This window comes from Saccostrea echinata, unplaced genomic scaffold (assembly GCF_033153115.1).
Source record: "Saccostrea echinata isolate AGI-Se365-2 ecotype Australia unplaced genomic scaffold, CSIRO_AGI_Sech_v1 ptg000029l, whole genome shotgun sequence".
NCBI lineage: Eukaryota > Metazoa > Mollusca > Bivalvia > Ostreida > Ostreidae > Saccostrea > Saccostrea echinata.
In genome coordinates this window covers 33307920-33329551 of record NW_026889778.1, presented here as the reverse complement: position 1 = coordinate 33329551, position 21632 = coordinate 33307920, and the positions used below count along the sequence as shown (strand labels likewise).

Here is a 21632-nt window from a genome sequence, read left to right as displayed (position 1 = left end):
ATTTACTATGTTGCCACACATCTTTTGCATGTTCACATGATCTTTAAAAAATAATTTGCATATAGTGGGCAGAGATATTCCACCATAATTGGCATAAAATACAAAGTCAATGCGATTTCTTTATCTTTTTATGTATGCCGGTGTCAAAATGTCTCCATTTCCAGCGGCGCAGCTAGGCAAAAATGATGTGGATGCTTTTATGATTGCTGGGGGTCTGGGACCGCATAAGTCCCCCACTTACACATAGCGGGTCCAGAGAGGGAAGCCCTGCGGCAACGCACTTTGAAAAAAAATTGCGCACTTTGAAAAAAAATTTCAAAGTGCGTTAAAACTGGGACAAAATCAACGCACTTCGGAAAAAAAAAAATTCAAAGTGCGTTAAGAATGTACATCAATTTTTTTTTTAATATGAAGACACTTAACGCACCGTGAAAAAATATGTATAAAATAAAAATTCTTGACTTAAATTTTAATAACAGACAGCATTATTTCATTTTATTTCTTTCGAAAAACTGATGAATTGATCTATCCTCAACGATAACAAGGAAAAGACAAGTAGAAGGTCCCTTTCAAATGTTAACTCTTTATCTTTCCTACCCAAATATAATATGTATCTACATAACTGGTATGACATTGATATACTTTCTCTCATAAATTTGAGTTAACGTAAAATAGATGAAAAAATTGAGATAAGCTTTCCTGATGGAAAATATATATATAATGTATCATACATTTTTCAATACCTCTTAAAACTAATTAAATAACTGTAAAAAGGACATTATATTGTGCGGGAATAAACTTAAAATTATACTTCTAAATACTTATCAAAAAACTAAAAAGACTATCGTCTTGTACGGAAAATTATTTTAAATGAGCATACAATCTTGGAACACATTTTGTCGCATTTCTCGTACCCCTAACGGTTATATTTGGAAGACAAAAAATTCTAAATACAGGAAAAAGTATTAGGAAGTCCTAAGTACATTGTAATTTAATTCTTTTAAAATTGAAAGTCCATTTTTTAAAAAATGTTCATTGTCATAAAAATCAATTAATGACCTTTTTGCTAAACTGTCTTCAGATGTCCACCTGTCGCAATATGTGATACATGTAATCTCTCTGTAAACATTTTCATGGTATGGAAAAATCATAATTGCTCCCTTTTCCCTTAGAAAAATGCGATGCATTAAGTCACTTATATGGACCCCAGCATCTACCGAACTTATTACAGACTGGATAAAATAAAAGAGACAAAATTGGGCTATTAAACAAATCACTCCTCCATTATTTCTAAAAGACACATTTTCCTTTTATAACATTTACGAGAAACTTTGGGAATAAGACAACCCCGAAAAATCTTTAAAACGTCTATATCTCAGATCCTGGAGTGACGTCCTCAATGAAAAGTTATCCAAGCTTTTTTTTTTCCCCAAAGTGCGTTAATATGGTCGATATTAAAGCACTTTGAGAAATATATTTTTTTTCAAAGTGTGTCAACTTGGTCCAAAATTTAACGCACTTTGAAAAAAAAAAATTCAAAGTGCGTAATTTTTCAAAGTGCGGTTGTAAACAAAGCCCCTTGGAGCGCCACAGAATTTGACAAGACTTAGTATTAGATTTAGTCTTAGATTGTGCAGTGTAAGGATAATACATGCAAAACACTTTATTTCAAATATTGAATCAAATGTTTTGAAATAAGTTCATTCATCAAAGAAATTTTTTTTTAATTGAAAAAATAATGTCATTATGTGGATGCTTACATGGTAGCTACACCACTGAGTTTTGCTATTACTTGCACTAAAAGAGACAACTCGGGCAGATGCGACCATGCCATTCATTCATTGATTAGTGAAACAGATCGTAGCAGTTCGTTTAGCGGAAACTACACATATACACATACACCCGGTATTGTTTTCAGTTGCAAGAAAACAATGGCACAGGGCGGAAGGAAGATTGTCATCGGAGTGGATGAGAGCACTTTTTCGGAGCAAGCATTTAACTGTAAGTACAGTTTGTATCTTATTTTGTCTTTATGTACCATCATGTCCAGTCTCCAAGTCTACGGACTGACGCAGTCGAAGTCAAATGCACAGTCCCCATGACTAGCAATAACAGGCAATTTTTAAAATAATTTTGAAACCACACTTGTTTTACATCTAAAGAAAGGTAAATTTACAAGGATTTCAATGGTTTAAAAGTTATTCAGATTGGTCAATGTACAATAAAGATACAGGTATTTGAAATTCAGTAGCGTTTCATGTTTTCTGCCAATTTTTCGGTTACATAAAAAATGAATAATAACACTTGTAAAACAGTAAATCTATATTTATTTTTAACAATTTTAAGTAATGACAAAAATTAACAGCTGTTTTTATTAGGAGAAACAAATGCAAAGTCTATTAAACTATAATTTTCAAGTCCCCTGATTCCAGATCATTCTTCAGTTTATAAGTATAAATTGCAGGATCCTCGGAATACTTAATGTTGTACCAATCAGGGAAACCAGGCACCTTAAAAGATAATACATGAATACTTTTAATGGAAATACACTTTAGCAAAGAATATTATCTAGATGTTAATTACATAATCATGATTTTAAATTATTATATATTTAAATATATTGTTATCATAATGCTGTATTAATATTGCAATAATATTGTTAGAATATTTTATTATTGAAACAATCTGATAATTATTATTCTTTAAGTGTTTTTCTCTATCTTTCTATAGCTCATATTAATTCAAATATGACTCTAGTTTTTAAGCAATACTACAAAAGTATCAGCATTCACTGTTTCTAATTTCGAGCAATTCAATTTTAAAAGTAATGTTAATCTAGCTGTATGATATATTTATCTGATAAAAAAAATTCCTGAAAAAGAAATTCCATGTGAAAAATATCAAGTCCATATATCAATCCACTCAACACTAATCTGATAGAAACAATGGGATGAGCCTTCAACACTTTTTGATTTTTCTAATAAAAAATCAGCTATTTCTGTTATGGAATTTCCATTATCTTCATACAGTTTTAGAATGTCAGCATTCATGTATTTTACAAATTCCATCTTAATAAACTAATAATTTTTTTAAATGGTAATGATTGTTTGAGTTTTTGCATTTGTCATACATGTACTACTGGAAGGCCCTGCTATTTCCTCTTCTCTGACCAGATTATTTTCAGTGTAAATGTCGAGTGAAAACACACGCATAGTTCCTGATACAAAAGTTTGGGTACTTTTACTTTTTTTGGATTTCAGACCGTTTGGCTAAATAAAAAATATATTGAACACTTAAGTTCCCTTCATTAAAATCAAATGATTAATTTGAGTATATCTATCAATATGAAAATTACCTACCAATGTGATACACTTTTGTATTTTTAGTGTGGGTTGATAAATATGCGTTTGGTCATTTTTTTTTTATTCACCCATTAATATTGCAATAATATTGTTAGAATATTTTATTATTGAAACAATCTGATAATTATTATTCTTTAAGTGTTTTTCTCTATCTTTCTATAGCTCATATTAATTCAAATATGACTCTAGTTTTTGAAGCAATACTACAAAAGTATCAGCATTCACTGTTTCTAATTTCGAGCAATTCAATTTTAAAAGTAATGTTAATCTAGCTGTATGATATATTTATCTGATAAAAAAAATTCCTGAAAAAGAAATTCCATGTGAAAAATATCAAGTCCATATATCAATCCACTCAACACTGATCTGATAGAAACAATGGGATGAGCCTTCAACACTTTTTGATTTTTCTAATAAAAAATTAGCTATTTCTGTTATGGAATTTCCATTATCTTCATACAGTTTTAGAATGTCAGCATTCATGTATTTTACAAATTCCATCTTAATAAACTAATAATTTCTTTAAATGGTAATGATTGTTTGAGTTTTTGCATTTGTCATACATGTACTACTGGAAGGCCCTGCTATTTCCTCTTCTCTGACCAGATTATTTTCAGTGTAAATGTCGAGTGAAAACACAAGCATAGTTCCTGATACAAAAGTTTGCGTACTTTTACTTTATCTGGATTTCAGACCGTTTGGCTAAATAAAAAATATATTGAACACTTAAGTTCCCTTCATTAAAATAAAATGATTAATTTGAGTATATCTATCAATATGAAAATTACCTACCAATGTGATACACTTTTCTCCTTTTAAGAATGCTTGGACTTGGGGGCCTACTTAAATCACTGTCTGGATCACTCAGTTCTGGTTCTGGGGTCTGGTAGTAAGAGTAAGAAATGCATTTGATGAATTATCATATCATTTAATATTTTTCATTTTAGGATAATTGCTAAAAACACACAACAGACATGCTTTGTAGGTTTCCAATTAACATAATTATTATTTAACGTTACCTTTTCCTTTTTATACTTTTTGGAGTTGGTGGTATGATGTCACCTGGATCAGTGGAATCACTTGACATTCTGTTATTAAGGTTGTTTAAAAAATTAATAAAGAAATAAACATATCTATTATAATTATCCATACCAATTACTGTAAATGTTATCCGAAAGTTTCAGTGATAGTCCATAGATCTGATCCATTAAAATGATGTATTTTATTTACTTTATTATCTTTAAGCATTGTGAGAATATGAGTAAGAATATGAATATGAGTAACAGTTGAAAATTGACACTGATTAACAAAAACACACCTTAGAAATACTCCGTCTTCTCTGACATTACGCGGGAATGTAGTTATCTGCCCCTGTTCAAAATGTCAAGCGGACCTGGTTTAAGTGCATTGTGTACTTGTGTGCAACGTTTTATTGTAAGAAACTATATACCAAATGAAAGAAAACTGATTTCTGTGTTTGTTTATCGCTGTCAAAGTATTGTCAAAACGGCAAAATAACGAAAGAAACGAAATTAAACACGATTTGTCATCTACTTTCGCTTTGAATTTCCATATATGGACATTGATCTACGTACCCACGATGTTTCTAGAACTCTCTATCTCTCAGCCTTCGTTAAGCATTCAAGTGACTGCCTAATAACACGTGCTTATGCACATAAAATGCCTATTTGTAACACCAGGGTTTTCTCACATCATGGCCGCCTTTACGTCTGTTGTTATCTATAGCCTATTCTCTATGTTGCTGGCTCGTTAATACTCCCCCTTTAGGGGAGTATTAAACGAGCCAGCAACTTCTCAATAAAGAATAGGGAAAGTGTCATAACTCGCGCATGCCTGACATTGCTACCATGACGAATGCTAGAGGATTGACAACTATGTGCATCTTGAAAGGCTATGTGAAGAAAAGAAATCACCCTGAATAACTTCTCGGTTGACTACCCAAGAGACAATTAATTTTTTAATTTCCTTAAATATTTAGATGAAATCAACGATTTCCGATTTTTCACAGGGCAAGTGTAAAGTAAGATGTCTTAACCCTGCAAAACCGCCCTACTAATTGATCTTTTATGTCCTAGGATCATTCAACCGGTTTAGTGAATGTTCCAGAAAAAAAAGTAAGAAAAGTGTTGTACTGACTTTATTTACTTACTCAAGTGCCAAATCTTCACTATAAAAAGTATTTACGTACATTGTACGAAGACTTAGCTGTTAGAAGTGACGACATGTGCAAGTAGATGCAGGTGGAAATCTACTGAAACCTACTTGCCAGGAAGACAAATAAATAAATTTCAACATATTTACTTTAATTGTCACTCAATATTGTTGTTATACATGTATTTTTCAGTTTATGTGGAGAATTTCCTCCGAGAAGATGATACCCTCTTTCTTGTGCATACACCAGAGCGGTACAATTTCGTGGATGCAAGTAAGTGCTCGTTTCTATGATTATAATACTCATATTTACCATTTCCCAAAATGCTTTTAATCCCGTAGGTAACTTAAAACTTTCTGTTGTCGATATGTTCCCTTGTCTTTATACATGCAAATTACTAAAGAATCCAGCTTTATTATCCAAAATGGAAACATGTAATCAATGGTAATTGATTAAACTAATCGTGTAATTCGCCAAAGGATTTTCATTCAGTAGTTACTGCGCTTTAGAGTAACCCGGCCTTCATATGACTTGTATGTTTGAATTTCCTTTTGTCGGAATTTGAATTGTACTTGTTTTGTAAAATTTTAGGTATCATTGGTTGAAAATGTAATTGCTTTCTTCCATGTTTTGTTAATTTCATATTGAATACCATTATGGACTATTAATTTTTTTCCCACCAATCCACCAACATAGACATTTTGCAGCCTTTTGCTTTAAATATAGTACTTCATATTCGATAATTTTTTGTGGATTTCTACCAAGGTCGTACCATCTTTTTTTTTTTATTGACAGACGAACTGTATTTGCATACTTAAATTTCTGGAGAGAGTATATTGTATTCCTGATTCAAATTTTAAAAAAGTCAAACCAATGTGTTTGGATGTTAAAAAATAAGACAAGTAAAAAATTCAACATAAACGTTAGTAAAAAATTCAATATAAATGTTTAAGTAGGATGGAAATTACATCTATAACAGTATATTACATATTAAATTATATTATATATGTATCTGTTTAATGAGAAGTTTAAATTAATTTAATTTCATTTCAGATCTTTACTTTAACAATTATAACAACTTTGACAATTATAACAACTTTGGCAATTATAACAACTTTGACAGAGTAAAGGTTCATTTTATACTAACACATGTCCACTCTAGAAGACATGTAATGTATGTTTGTGATTTGCCAAACACTTTAACTTTCTGAGCTAGAAATTGCTTAGTAGTATATCTGAATATTATTGTAAATAAAACTCCAATTTTAATGTGGACTTATAGCTTTGCAACACTACCACATAAACGCTTGCATGGCTAGGAAAAAATAGATTTTGTTATGTAATCATTATATAACATGCTAAAGGGATTGCATTATGTCACACAACATTCACAACTTCTGAAGCTACAGTAAGATGAATTAGAAAGAGAAAGTAATGAACCTTATTGTCCAGCGATTATGTTTTGTTGTCTAATCGTTTTGTCTAATATGGAAAAAACCACATTAATTAATTGAAGCATATTTGCTTTGAGGCATATTTTTTATTTATCAAATAAATTTTAATAAAATTACAAATATTTTAAAGTAGTTATATTGCGAAATTTACTAGATAAAAACAAAATCTGCCAGAAATGACAATTACAGTACATGTAAGGTTGCCTGGTCATAACAAGTCTTTACCTTTCTCTCACTCATTGACTACATATACTTTGTTAACCCTGGGTAGAACATATTTTGTAAATTCATGCATTATATAAAATATTTATTTATTTTATTTACTTATCATGTATATTTAATTCGGCACACATTAGATTAAAGCAACTTTAGGAATGCGAAATACTATAGGTTTGTGTCAAAATAATTCTTTGAATTTATTGCGGTTAAATTAAAAGACAAGGGTATGTATCTGCTTATGGTCTTACATTGTTCAAGGTAAAAAAACCCCAAAAATTTGTGGAACTGTTTATTCAGGTATATCTTAATCAGCTATATATAATGGAGTTATTGTGAAATAAGAAAGAATCTAGTCACTTTAAACTCAAAAGATGTTAAATCTCCACCCGTCCTGGCCAGTTGTTGATGAATCCAATGTAACAGCTCAATAGATAGTGCATGAAAAGAGAACCTATTTTTTTCCCCCAATTTTATCCTAAAAGCTCTTTTGTACGGCAAATTTCATTTCATCTACAATGAACAGCGTATAGTTTAACTTCCTAAAAATGTTTAATTAAACGTTTTTAAAAACGGACAACACGTAGAATATCAACGATCCTTGACGATAACAATTAAATTTGTGTGCACGTGGCATCAAAACATGTCATCATCACTTATTTCTCGGAAATTGGCTTCAATCAAAAACAGAAGTGTTAAAGGATAAAAATGAAATGTCCCAAGCTTTTAGAGATTTTGAGCTTTATATAATTTGCCTCCATTGTGATTTAGTAAGCGTGCAGTACCACGGTGAGTGATTTGCCTGTATACGCCATGTTGTTTGTGTTAATTACAGATCTTGGTATTCCTGTAGAGCGTAAGTTCTTTAAATCAGTAAAAACCTGCACATATTTTTTGTTATTACATATCTACATAGTTTTTTTTTTAAAAATTATTTGGAGAATAACTTTTCTAAGACCCAAAGAAAACACCTTTAAAAATAAATTTACGAAATACAGCAAAACTGAGAAGGTTTATTAACAATGGATAAAATATTAAGTTTTATACACAACGTGACAAAATTTAAAAGGTTTAGATTTATAAGGATATATTAAAGTATAAACACTAAACACAAAACAAAGTGACAGTACAAAAACTCTGTACATAAAAATTGACATTTACCAAGCTAGAAACATGACAACAAGAACAAGCAGAAATTTGGTTGAAAAGGTGTAAGCTTATAGAATTCGAGAAAGAATTATATGATAAACTAATAACTGTAATGTAACGTACGAATAGACAATCAATTAGGAAAACCTCAGTGGAAAACATTGAAGACTGAATTGGTCTTCTAGAGGACAGGCTTTAATGCTAAACGATTCCTGCAAATTGAAGGCTTCGGTGCGAACTGTCAGCATAAAAAAAGGCTCTGTGACTCAATTAAAAAAAAAAGAATGATTTCAAGTTAACTTTGTCTACGAAGCCATATAAAACGATGAATGCATGTGTGTAGCATGTCTTTTTGCATGAATATCTACCGTATATATATAAATATGAATGTACTGTGACATGTAATTATTGTATTTGTGTTAGCTTTTGATGTCATTTTAATTTGCAATATGCCTGGACATAGATGTTGAATTCATTTCCTTATATGCTTACACTTATTAAACCATTCTCTTAATTTGGATCTACTTTGGTCAACAAAGGAAACAAGCTCAAACATCCCAGACATCGCTTGTTTTACAAGCCTTAGAGGTCTTACCAGTTTAGAATCTTTTTAAATAATGTTTCAGTTATTGCCAACAATTCTGATAGATGTACCAAGTCATGTCCCCAGTCTTTAGGAATACTTGTCTTTTCTATTACGGACCTGTAGTAATGATTCACAATATTGTATCACAGATATCTCCAAGAGACCACATTTTTGACGAAGGAAAGGAACGCACATGGGAACAAAGTTAGATATTGTCACATGTATTAATTTTTTTAAAAAATAATTTTTTAGATAATCTTTTAAATAATTTAGGTGACAACTTACCAAGAAGTGTTGAACAAAGTTCAAATTTTATGTTCAAACGTAATGGTGCCAGCTGTTACCTTCGGTCCCCCTTTTGATAAACATGGTCCCCATTAGACAGAATTATTGTTTATTTGTCCCTTTTCCCCTGTATTTTTGAGGTTTTTTATCACTGTATTTAAGGCCCTGCTGTCTTGCACGAACTGTTGGATGAGATTAACAAAAAAGTGAGAGCTCTGGAAAACAAGTACCAAGAGAAAATAAAGGCGGCCGGCATCGTAAGTAAAGATATTTCTCCCAAGATATTTTAGGATAGGTTTTTACATCTGATTATATTTTCTTACAACTGAATAGCTTTATAAAGAAGGAACAAATCTACCACCACTGAAATCCGTGGCTGTCTTGGGTTTGATTATTCTGAAGGCTATTTACAGGGAGAAACGTTAAAACAATGAGACAAGGCTGTTGCTATTTTTCCATCTGTACCAGGCATTTTGATATTTTTTTTAATTCATGCTGTTATCATGTGCGTCAATAACTCAATATTTTTAGATACACTATTCTGGATCTAAAGAGGCACGGTATAAATTTCGTTCTATTGAAGATACAACCAGATGTTATCAAAATTGAAAATATTTTTATTTTTCCCAAAATTGAAATATAAAAGCGAGACTAAAACTCTTTCCATAATATTTCATCATCTTATGGAGACATAAACATAATTCTTCAAAAGTAGAATAACCAATAAAAAAGGTACCTGGGAATTTAATTTTTATGCAACAGAAGAAGAATGATATTTGAGCATTTATGAGATTTTCCCACCTCATCTCTGCAATAATGTTTATACAAAGGTTGTCACTGTTTGAAACCCACAGAAATCGTCAAAGTTTGTGACCAAACAGGGCGGACCTGGAGAGGCGATCGTTGCTGTGGCTGACAAGGAGAAGGCCAATATGATAGTGACTGGTTGTCGAGGCATGGGTAAAATAAGGCGGACATTACTAGGGAGCGTGAGTGATTACGTCATCCACCATTCCCACTGTCCTGTTCTCGTTTGCCGGAGGTAAACAACAATAAAAATCAGACCAACAATCATACTCACTTCCGTTATTACCTATTACATGTATATGGTTTTATTAATATAATTTTTACTTTCCTGTGTACTTTCCACTGTTATGTTATTGTAGATTACAAATGTGTATTCAGTTGAAATTCACATATCTATAAATATATAGATAAAAGAAGTCTCTTATGATAATATCAGTGTCACAATAGCATGGAAATTGAATCTTTTCTACTTATAGAAGACACTATTATTCTTGAATATTATATGAGGTTCCTCCTTACTATTTTGCCAATATCACAAAATAATCACAACTTTTTTATCTTATTAGATTTTTTTGATTGTTATAGCTATTCATATATATTCCTGTGTTCTGAAATTTTAAGATGAAATAAAATCTTTAACCATGATATTTTCTTTTATCTAATTTTGTTGAATACTTTTGATAAAAAAAAAAAAGCCCCACAAGTTTTATAAAGAAGGTGTTTTTCCTGACATGACAAATTTTGTGAGTTTGATATACACCCCTACTGCTCTCGGTAATCTGTAAAACCTATTGTTGCTTGTTCTGTTAAGATGACAATTTATTTTGTTGAATTCTTTGTCAAATGTTTTAATTAAACATACTCTCTGTCTTGCTAAAATCACTAAACAATATAACATGATGAAAGGTGGGAAAACGAAATTTTGACAAAAGCTTGCAATGCGTCATTTTGTCTAAATTAATATAACTTTACTTTGTAATAAAAATATAAGAATAATGGCAATTATGTCTTGTAAAACACTTATCATGGATGTGATGTTTTTAATTCCACTTATTTTATGCACGTTGAAAATTTAGCATTGCATGTTATTTATTAATTTTATTATTGTTATTGTTATTATTATTATTATTATTATTATTATTATTATAAGAATAATGGCAATTATGTCTTGTAAAACACTTATCATGGATGTGATGTTTTTAATTCCTCTTATTTTATGCACGTTGAAAATTTAGTATTGCATGTAATTTATTTATTTATTTTATTATTGATATTATTATTATTATTATTATTATGCTTTCGGTGGCTTTTTTTTTTAAATTTTAACATTTATGTGTGTTGTAAGGCTTGGTCTTCTATCACTTTCTGTGTGTTGTCTATAGCACAGTATCTGGCAAGGACAAAAGTAAAAGTAACAAAAATGATATATAACTGTGAAAATTAGTAATAAATTAGAGTAAAGGAGAAACATAAACTGGAATAATAAATGAATTGAATAATTGAGTTGTTTGTCTGTTAGTTGTAATTGTTTTTAAGACCCTCACCGTGAGCTATTGGAGGAAGTCAGACATAAAGTGGAGGCTCTGGAAGCAAATACAACAAGAAAATAGAGAAAATGGGGATTGTAAGTAGACACTTCTATTTTCCGTCTTATATTTTTCTACAGCATGTATAAAGTTTGATATGCAGATCAACCCTTGTCATACTGAACTCTGGTTGCTAGAGATTATAAAAAAGTTTAGTTTAAAATAATTTCGATTATACTGTATTGTAAAATATCCTTATTATTCTGCCTGGTGCAGGCAGATAGCTAACCATCGACTTTGTACAACACATGAGAAGTCAAAGTCACACGAAATAAATTTATTCTTCATGTTGTGTGGGTCATGAGTGTACACAGTATGAGTGCGCGAGTTTGTTTGTGGTAAAAAGCTACAAAAAATATAAACAAATGCTTACAAATAAAGTACAAAAAAAAAATAGTTCAAACAGATATAGTATTTAAACACAAGTTAAAAAAAAGTATTACAAAATTTAGTGACCAAAATGACATGCCATACTTTAGAGAATGTTTTTACCTAAGAAAAACTTTTTATCTAAATAGAAACTTTATAAAATACGTTCAAATAAAGTGAAAATATAGCTCAAAAATAATATAAAAAGACTTACATAGTGGTTTTAGGCACTCAAAATATCTGATGCATTAGGATTTCTAATTAAGAAATAGCCACACCAGGGCTGGTCAAGCAGGTCAACAGGAAGTGAGTAACATTGGAGTTAACTCATACCAAAAATAGATACATAATCATAGTAGTTAAGTTGTACCAGATTTACCATGTAAGTTTCAACAACAATAATAATAAAAGACAACACACTCCCCGTCTGATATGAATATATCACCTAACAAATAAACATGGTGCATATGAAAGTGAGACAAAAAAGTCTAAATTAGAGTCTAGTTAAATCGTCACAAAAGTGTACATTTTCATAAATTACTCTGAATGGCACAGAAACACAATTTCTGAGATTGGGCGAACGTAAGTCCGCGATTGCCCATCTTTCATAATGCGAACTTCAAGTTTGCGCACCAGTCCATCGTCACTAGGAAAAACGCGTTCTACCAGTCCAGTCGGCCAGTGGTTGCGCTGTGCTTCATTGTCCTTCAAGAGAATAATGTCTCCAATACGAACGTTCTTTACAGTATGTTTCCATTTTCTGCGCACTTGAAGACTCTGCAGGTACTCACTCTTCCATCGGCGCCAAAATGTCTCGGCTAGGCACTGAACGAATTTCCACTGGGAAGTATAAATTTCACGAACAGATAGATGTTTGAAATCCTCTGTAGAATCTGTGGTTTTTTGCGTAAGCAAAACAGCTGGAGACAAAATGCAAGGTGTTTCTGGGTCTGTGGATACTGGTACCAACGGACGTGCGTTTACTATTGCTGTCTTTTCAGCCATAAATGTGCATAGGACTTCATGAGTAAGTTTGGTGTACTTAGCATTTAGTAGAATGGAATCAATGATCCGTCTGATAACACCAATTAAGCGCTCCCAAGCGCCTCCCATATGAGAGGAGAAAGGTGTGTTGAACTTCCAAACTGCTCCTTGTTGTTTTAGGAAGGATTTCATTGAGAGGTCTTCCACGAAAATAGCATCAATTCCAAGTTCTCTAGATCCACCAATGAAATTGGTTCCTCTGTCTGAATAGAATTCCTTCACTTGCCTCTGATTGATGTGAAAGGAAGATGTGCTCATTTCTTCGATCACTTCAATATGGACACCACGACATGATAAACATGTAAACAACACAGCCCATCGTTTGGAATTCACAGAACCACCACGTGTACGTCGGGTGACAACATTCCAGGGTCCGAAGTAGTCGACGCCAACATAAGTAAATGGTGGGCAAGAAACCAGTCGTTCCTCAGGTAAGTCTGCCATCTTTTGATAAACAAAGTTACCACGAAGTCTACGACATTTTACACAACCAGATAAAATGGAATATATCAGTCGTTTGCAGCTCGGTATCCAGTATCCTGCAGCTCTGATAGCTCCAGCAGTCAGATGACGTCCTTGATGACGAATTATTTCATGATAATGAAGCACTAGAAGTTTCGCAATATGGTGTTGATTAGGTATAAGGACTGGATTCTTTTCTCCTAGCGATAATTCTGAACTTCGCTTCAGCCTTCCGCCGACACGCAAAACTCCTGACGAATCAAGGAACGGGTCTAGCCTTGACACTTTGCTGTCTCTTGGTATAGGTTTTTCACTCTTTAGGTTCTCAATTTCTCTACTGTAAGGCTCTTGTTGAACCAGTTGAATGATGAATTTTTCTGTTTCTTTGTGTAGTTTTGGTTGTTCTTCAATGGTTTCACAGTTCACTTTTGTTTTACTTCTAATGAAATGTCTCAGAGTTGAAATGGCTTTCACAAGACTCTTCCAGGTAGAAAATTTACAAAAACGACTCGAGTCCAAAATCTCAGTTGAAATTTGAGTTTTGCCTGAAACAACTTCTTGACGAATTTCTCTGTCACTTTCTGGCTCGATGAGGGGATAAACAGTCTTGGTTTCCTCTGGAACATTTCTCAACCATTGGGGTCCCGTTATCCAGTTTTGTAAAGATGTGGTCAATGCTGTATGTGAATATCTTGTCGCTATATCTGCAGGGTTTTTATCTGTTGAGACATAGGACCACTGAGATGGAGATGTAACTTTGTGAATTTTTTCTACACGGTTCGAAACATACACAAAAAATCTGCGGGTGTTATTGCAAATGTATCCTAAGACAATTCTGCTATCACTATAGTAATGAAACCGATCTTGTGGAATGTTCAAATAGTCACATACTGCTTCTCCTACCTCTGTGGCCAGGACGGCGGCACATAATTCCAGTCTTGGTATGGTGTGACCTTTAAGAGGTGCCAGCTTTGATTTTCCCATAAGGAATCCAATAGAAACTTCTCCCACTCTGTCAATGACTCGGAGATATGCAACGGCAGAAACGGCATGTTCTGATGCATCAGAGAACACATGGACATCCAAACAATGTGCCTGAGATATGGAAGTAGATACGATCATTCTCGGAACTCTATAGTCGTTAATAGAGTGTAAAGAATCAAGCCAGTTTTGCCATTTTTTCACGTGTTCCTCTGAGAGTGGTTCATCCCAGTCACATCCAGGAGGTACAAGTTCACGATGCAGAATTTTTCCACTGATGGTTGCTGGAGAAATAAATCCAACTGGATCAAACACACTGTTCAGTGTAGATAAAAGACCTCTTCGGGTACAAGGTTTTTCTGCATTAGAGATTTTGAACACAAACATATCACTGTTCAAGTCCCACAACATTCCTAAACTGTGTTGAACAGGTAAGTTGCACATGTCTGTACTATGATTCAGTTCTTTAAGGTCACTTCCTAAGTCATCTGTAGGGAATGATTTCATCACGTTTACACTGTTTGAGATGATTTTATGAAGACGAATATTTCCGTTTTCTTTTAGTGCTGCTTGTGTTTTCTTCATAAGGGTCACTGCTTCAGCTTCAGTGGGAAGGGAGGTAAGTCCATCGTCAACGTAAAAATTATTGTAAACAAATTTACGAACATCACAATCACCGACAGCTGATGCTTTATGAAGTCCGTAAGTTAACACAGCTGGAGATGGTGTATTTCCAAATACGTGTGCTTTCATACGATATTGTATCAGAGGTTTTTGAAAGTCATTATCTTCATACCAGAAGAACCTGAGATAATCACGGTGTTTTTCATGAACACGGAATGCATAAAACATCTGCTGAATGTCACCACTGATCGCTATTGCATTCTCACGGAAACGCATGAGGATTCCCACAAGGTTGTTTGTTAAGTCTGGTCCAGACATTAACACACTGTTCAATGAAATGTCCTTGTACACAGTAGATGAATCGAAAACTCCTCGGATTTGATCCGGCTTTTTAGAATTGTACACCCCAAAAAGAGGTAAGTACCAGCATTCCCCGGGTATGTCGGATGGGGCAACTTCGGCTGCCCCGCTTGCTAAAACTTTTGACATGAATGCAAAAAAGTGTTCTCTTCTGTGAGGATCTCTCTGCAGACTTGAGTTGAGGATCAAAGCACGTTTCCAGGCCTGTGAATAATTGTTTGGCATCGCTGGTTTAGAATCTTTAAAAGGGAGTGGTGCAGACCAATAGCCTTCAGCATCCTTATGAAACTCTTCATCCATGAGAGTGAGAAATTTGCGGTCATCAACAGAAAGTCCAATCTTGTTGTCAAATGGAGTTTGTAAGAATATGCTGTTATCACTGTCCTTGACACTGATGTTATTCTGACACAATGGGAAGGTGGTACACCGTCCATCATTGAGAATATGCGTTTTGTTTACATTTACTTCCTTTGGGGGATGAACTTTTCCAATACAAACTTCACCAATAATAACCCATCCTAATGATAGAAGTTGGGCAAAAGGCTGACCTATGCTACCAGTTATTTGGTCATGTACATGATGTACATCAGGTAAGTCACGTCCAATAAGGAGTTCAACATTAAATGTACGATCAAAGGGTGGTAAGAACGATGCAATGCGTTGTAGATGCGGATATGAATCAGCGACATCTGAAGTAGGTATTTCAAGATAATCACTTGGAATTGAATCACATTCAATAACTTCAGGTAAGTTAAATGATGTTCCATCTAAGGATTTCACACACAATCCATTCACACGGCGTCCATTGAATGTAGATACACCAGAGCATGAGGTAAGTGTGTAGGACTTACAGTCTCCCGAAACACCAAGTTGTTCGATCAAGTTAGGAGACACTAAAGTACGGTTACTTTGGTCATCGATTGTAGCATATGTACGAATTGTTTTCTCTGGGTTTAAAGTAGAAAACACCTCCACCAGAACTATTTTTCCACATGAACGTCCACCAACAGAATTTCCACACAGCTGAGTACAACACGATTTCACTGTTTCATCATTTTCTGGAGATGGCTCCCCGCCATTGTCCGAAGTAGTTTTGACTGTGGTTACGGCCGTGTGTGACAGAGGTCTTTGAGGACGACGATCAATATGCATTGCTGTGACATGACGAGAATTACCACATATATCACATTTTATGTCTGCCGTACAGTTTTTAGACATATGACTCTGTGAAGCACAACACCGGAAACACAAATTCTTCTCACATAGAATCCTTTGACGTTCTTGTAGTGATTTTCTTTTGAAGCCACGGCATTCATTCAGTGTATGTCCAGCATTGTGTATGGGGCAACGAGTTGGCGGTGTTAGTGACGAAATTTCAGCTTTACGAGAGGTGACATTGCCAGTAGATCTAGGCTTGCTGTACGCTACCTGTGGGTTTGTGGACTGTTGACAAATAAGTCCTGGGTCATTACGCATATCACATATTTCACGGATGAAATTGACAAAGTATGAAAATGGGGGAAATGGTACACAGTTCCGTTTCTTATATCCAGCAGCTTGAGTAGTCCACTTATCTTGTAGAGATGTTGGTAGCTTGCTTACTATCGGTAGAACTCCAGTGGAAGAGTTGAAGTAGCTGAGAAGAAGGTTATACTGTGGATTTGCCATAGCAGATTCAATTTCTGTAAGAATGTCCACTAGATCATATAATTTGGCATGATCTCTATTTGTGAGGTTTGGAAACAAGTGTACTTTCCTTTTAAGAGTTTGTTCAACCATCTCTGGTCTTCCATATCTGTCATGCAGTCTATCCCATATGCGTTTCAATCCCAGACGTGGATCGTGGGTATTTGCTGAGCGTAGTGTACGTGCAAACTTTGACGATTCTGGGCCCAGCCATTTCACGAGTAAATCCATTTCCTCAAATGGTGTGACTCCAAGTTCTGATACAATGCTGCGGAATGAAGAAGTCCAAGAATTGAAACTTTCTGGGCGATCATCAAAGTTTGTGAATCTTGTGAGGAGAAAATCCTTGCGCAACAGAAACTTAGAAAAGTCGGTTATTGCTGAAGTATTAGACACCACTTGAGGAGCAGGATTAGGAGGTATAAACAATGGCGGCGCTGGATTTGAAGGAATAAACATTTGTGGCACAGAATTTGGAGGCACATACATAGCTGAAGTTTGAGAGACAGGAAGTTGATAGACACTCGCAGGATTATACACACTGATGGGTGGGTTGTGTATTGTGTTTGATGGGTTTTGTTCAAAGCTTGGTTGATTTTGTTGAACGTTGTCAATACCAGTATTTGCAGAATGATGGTTCATTATATAAGCACTGGTCAATTGTTCTTTTGTAGAAACTGGAAGATCTATTTTATGTTCTTCTGATAAATCTGCTTCCGCTGAGAGAATTTCTTTTTCTTGTCGAACAATGCTTATTTTTGTTTCAATGTCGGTCTTTTGTTTTAAAAGTTCACCCTCTTTTTTAATAAGTTCTAGTTTGGCCTTTTCAGCTTGTGCTTTAGCTCTCTGAAGACTGCTCGAACTTGACACATGAGATAATGTTTCCAGTAATTCAAATTTTGTTGTTTCAAGTTCATTACTTGTTTTCTTCACTATTGAAATACACTTGTTCACAAACATATCAAATTCTTTCCACATATTGCGAGCATCTTCAGTGTTTTGAGAATCAAGACATTTCTTGTAATCTTCTGAGACAATACAAAATTCTTTAAATTTCACATTGAGTAAGCGTTCTACTTCCCTTATTTTTCTGAAGTCTTTTTCACACGAGCCTGAAGTTACTAAGACATCCTCTACTTCATTCCATGCTCTGTCCACTTTTCCCTTTAGTTTTTTACACTGTTCTTGAAACATGGTTTGGCCTTTCTCTGTTAATGTCCGTACTCGTCTACCAAGAGCGTCAGCCATGTGAAAGTAACGAAACCACTATCTTTTTACTATTCTGCCTGGTGCAGGCAGATAGCTAACCATCGACTTTGTACAACACATGAGAAGTCAAAGTCACACGAAATAAATTTATTCTTCATGTTGTGTGGGTCATGAGTGTACACAGTATGAGTGCGCGAGTTTGTTTGTGGTAAAAAGCTACAAAAAATATAAACAAATGCTTACAAATAAAGTACAAAAAAAAATAGTTCAAACAGATATAGTATTTAAACACAAGTTAAAAAAAGTATTACAAAATTTAGTGACCAAAATGACATGCCATACTTTAGAGAATGTTTTTACCTAAGAAAAACTTTTTATCTAAATAGAAACTTTATAAAATACGTTCAAATAAAGTGAAAATATAGCTCAAAAATAATATAAAAAGACTTACATAGTGGTTTTAGGCACTCAAAATATCTGATGCATTAGGATTTCTAATTAAGAAATAGCCACACCAGGGCTGGTCAAGCAGGTCAACAGGAAGTGAGTAACATTGGAGTTAACTCATACCAAAAATAGATACATAATCATAGTTGTACCAGATTTACCATGTAAGTTTCAACAACAATAATAATAATAGACAACACACTTATTTTTCCTTGTACTTTCCTTATACTTTCTCTTTCCGCTTCAAATTTCATCTCTTCATCAAGGATATAGAGATCTTAATAACTTAAGCTAATAAAGATAATGATTATTGTATAATGAATAAAACATGCACCTCACTGAGAGTCAAAGTTGAACCATAAAAACGGACGTATACTCTTCAATTCAGCGTTATTTCAACTGGGAATTTAGACATAACTTAATAACAAGGTTTTGGAAGAATTGGGGCCTTTTTGTTGCTTCTCTTACAGTTCCACAAAAATGAATGGGAAATAAGTCAGGGAATTAATGTACCCCACATAAGGAAGAAACAGAGGGATTGACCTTGACCTTTTTGCCTTAAAATCAATAGGAGTCTTTTTAAGATAGAAAGATTTTCATCCTTTAAGTTTCTTTGCAAAAGTACAAATTAAGAAAATTAGAGTTATCATCTGAAAATACTTTATATAATTAATATATGATTATTTGTTACCTTGGCCTTTGACATATTGACCTCAAAATCAATAGGGGTCTTCTTTAAATTACACAAAGTAATCAAAGAGAATTAAAGTTATCATGTATCTGGAAACTTTTCCAATTTCATGCAGTATTAAACATTTATTGACTGAGTTCGAGGGCAACATGTGTTTTGTGGGACCAAAGAACCAAACTGTTTGCCTGAGGCCGTTAGGCCGAAGGCAAACAGTTTGGTTCGAGGGTCCGACAAAACGCATTTTGCCCGAGAACACAGTCAATAAATGTTTTGTTATACCTTTTACTTTTTATTTTGACATAACATGATGTAAATTTTGCTGATCCGCACTGCGGTTAAAACTTTGTCAATTCCGTAAAGCTAATCTGTCGAACTCTAACGAATGCAAATAAGATACAGCTGACCCCGCATCATACTGTGACGTAAGCGGTCCAACATCTCATCGACAGGTCCAATATCTCGCTCTGCGGTCAAACGTCGATTTTTTTTATGACCGCTCAGTAAAACATTGGAAAAGTTAGACTTTTTTTAGTATATAATTATATAGGAAACAATTTTCAAAGGTATAACGAATGTATTTAAGACCTTGGCCTTTATACCTAAAAATCAAAAAGGGGTGTTCTTTAAGTCATAAGAAGTTATGATATAAAATTTCATTGAAAAACTTGAGAAGATATCGTCCGGAAATTAAAGTGTTATTTTAAAGTCTGAGTGACAGATTGACTGACAGAATTTCTCTTGCTTTTAGTGATATCAGGGGGACCATTAACTATAAAATAAACAATAATGAGTACATGTTTATGTAATTCTTTTAAACCCAAGAAGTTCTCATTTTTCAAATTTTTTTTTGTAATTATCATATTTGTTATAATAGAATGAAAACTTAATAAATAGAACAATAAATATTAAAGTAAAATTAATACGTATATACAGTAGAGTTCTTCCGTTTTCCCCTTAAAAATCGGCTAAATTCCTCAAGAGACATGGAGATCCAGGGGAGGCCATTGTCCATGTGGCGGAGAAGGAACATGCTAATTTGATCATCACAGGGTGTCGTGGTATGGGCCTGCTCAGACGCACTTTCATGGGAAGTGTCAGTGACTACGTCATGCACCATGCAAGTTGCCCCGTTTTGGTGTGCCGGAAGTGAATTGAAATTGTACATTCCATGTCCACAACGAATGGCCATTTTTTTCCCCGCTCATATTTGAAAATAAACACATTAATATTGATTTGCCTCAACAGCAAACTGACATTGATTGTGTATATTACTTTCCTTCATGTTTAACAACGGTTTTTACTATCTTGTTGTTGTCATTTATAAAAATCTACAAACTTTGGAAGTAAAAACGAATTGACAGATATAAGTATTAATGTTGTGAGCAATTCAAAATAACATTTTATGAAAGCAATAACCTACGAGATTTTCTTGAAAATAATTTCAATGAATGAGAGATTTTTGTATTTCTCAGAGGGAATTCCACTTATACAAGCAAGGTCATTTTTGACCACTTTAAAGCGACAGTTTCTCTGTTGTAATGGATGAAAAAATTGTAAATAATTTATATCATCAATACACACTTTATAGATTATTTTTTGGCTATTCTTTCATCTCCCATTCAGATGTGGAAAAAGTTAAATACAAGAAAAATTGATATATTTGTACAATAAGGGAACCGACTATGGTTTTCATTGCACATTATTTCGCGCAGTTTAGTGAAAAACAGTGTATGTAGTAAATACGCTTACTATTTACAATTATAAAGAAATTATTTTTTTCAAATTTAATAGAATGAAGTCATCAAATATTTAAAAAATGAATTCTTTAAAGAAAATAATTTTGAACGATTTCTTTTAAATTGATAGGCAGGTGGATATCATCGTGTGCATATGATGTTATGATAAACGTCAAGGTCCTAAGGAATGAGTCAATGAAGGTTATACATGACATAAAAATAATCGATTGTATTCTTCACACAAAAAACCAGTTGGTTCCCTTAAATATTCAACTCCTGGCACTAGAAGTGAAAGGCACAGGTCTTTTGAATGAGACCTTAAAATTCGAGATCCCTTGGCACAATAAAATCCATAACTGCTACGACCGTAGCGCCGTGCATAGGTCAAAATTTGTGACTCTTCAC

General features: G+C 33.6%; 2 protein-coding genes and 1 long non-coding RNA gene across 3 annotated transcripts; 1 reads left to right on the top strand and 2 right to left on the bottom strand.

Annotated features, from left to right (window-relative positions):
- Nucleotides 1-1844: 1844 nt before the first annotated feature.
- Nucleotides 1845-10677, top strand: LOC133195844 (universal stress protein in QAH/OAS sulfhydrylase 3'region-like). Its single transcript, XM_061331801.1, has 4 exons — nucleotides 1845-2001; nucleotides 5728-5808; nucleotides 9388-9482; nucleotides 10080-10677. The coding sequence occupies exons 1-4, from the start codon at nucleotides 1932-1934 to the stop codon at nucleotides 10269-10271; spliced, it is 438 nt and encodes a 145-aa protein (XP_061187785.1). The 5' UTR covers nucleotides 1845-1931; the 3' UTR covers nucleotides 10272-10677.
- Nucleotides 2317-4452, bottom strand: LOC133194744 (uncharacterized). Its single transcript, XR_009722171.1, has 3 exons — nucleotides 4382-4452; nucleotides 4155-4245; nucleotides 2317-2510 (listed from the first exon to the last, which is right to left on the bottom strand). It is a non-coding gene; the product is annotated as an uncharacterized LOC133194744 (long non-coding RNA).
- Nucleotides 10678-12524: 1847 nt separating the features above from the next.
- Nucleotides 12525-18392, bottom strand: LOC133195220 (uncharacterized). The gene has a single exon (XM_061331078.1). It carries the CDS (start codon nucleotides 18390-18392, stop codon nucleotides 12525-12527), a length of 5868 nt encoding a protein of 1955 aa, XP_061187062.1.
- Nucleotides 18393-21632: the final 3240 nt, after the last annotated feature.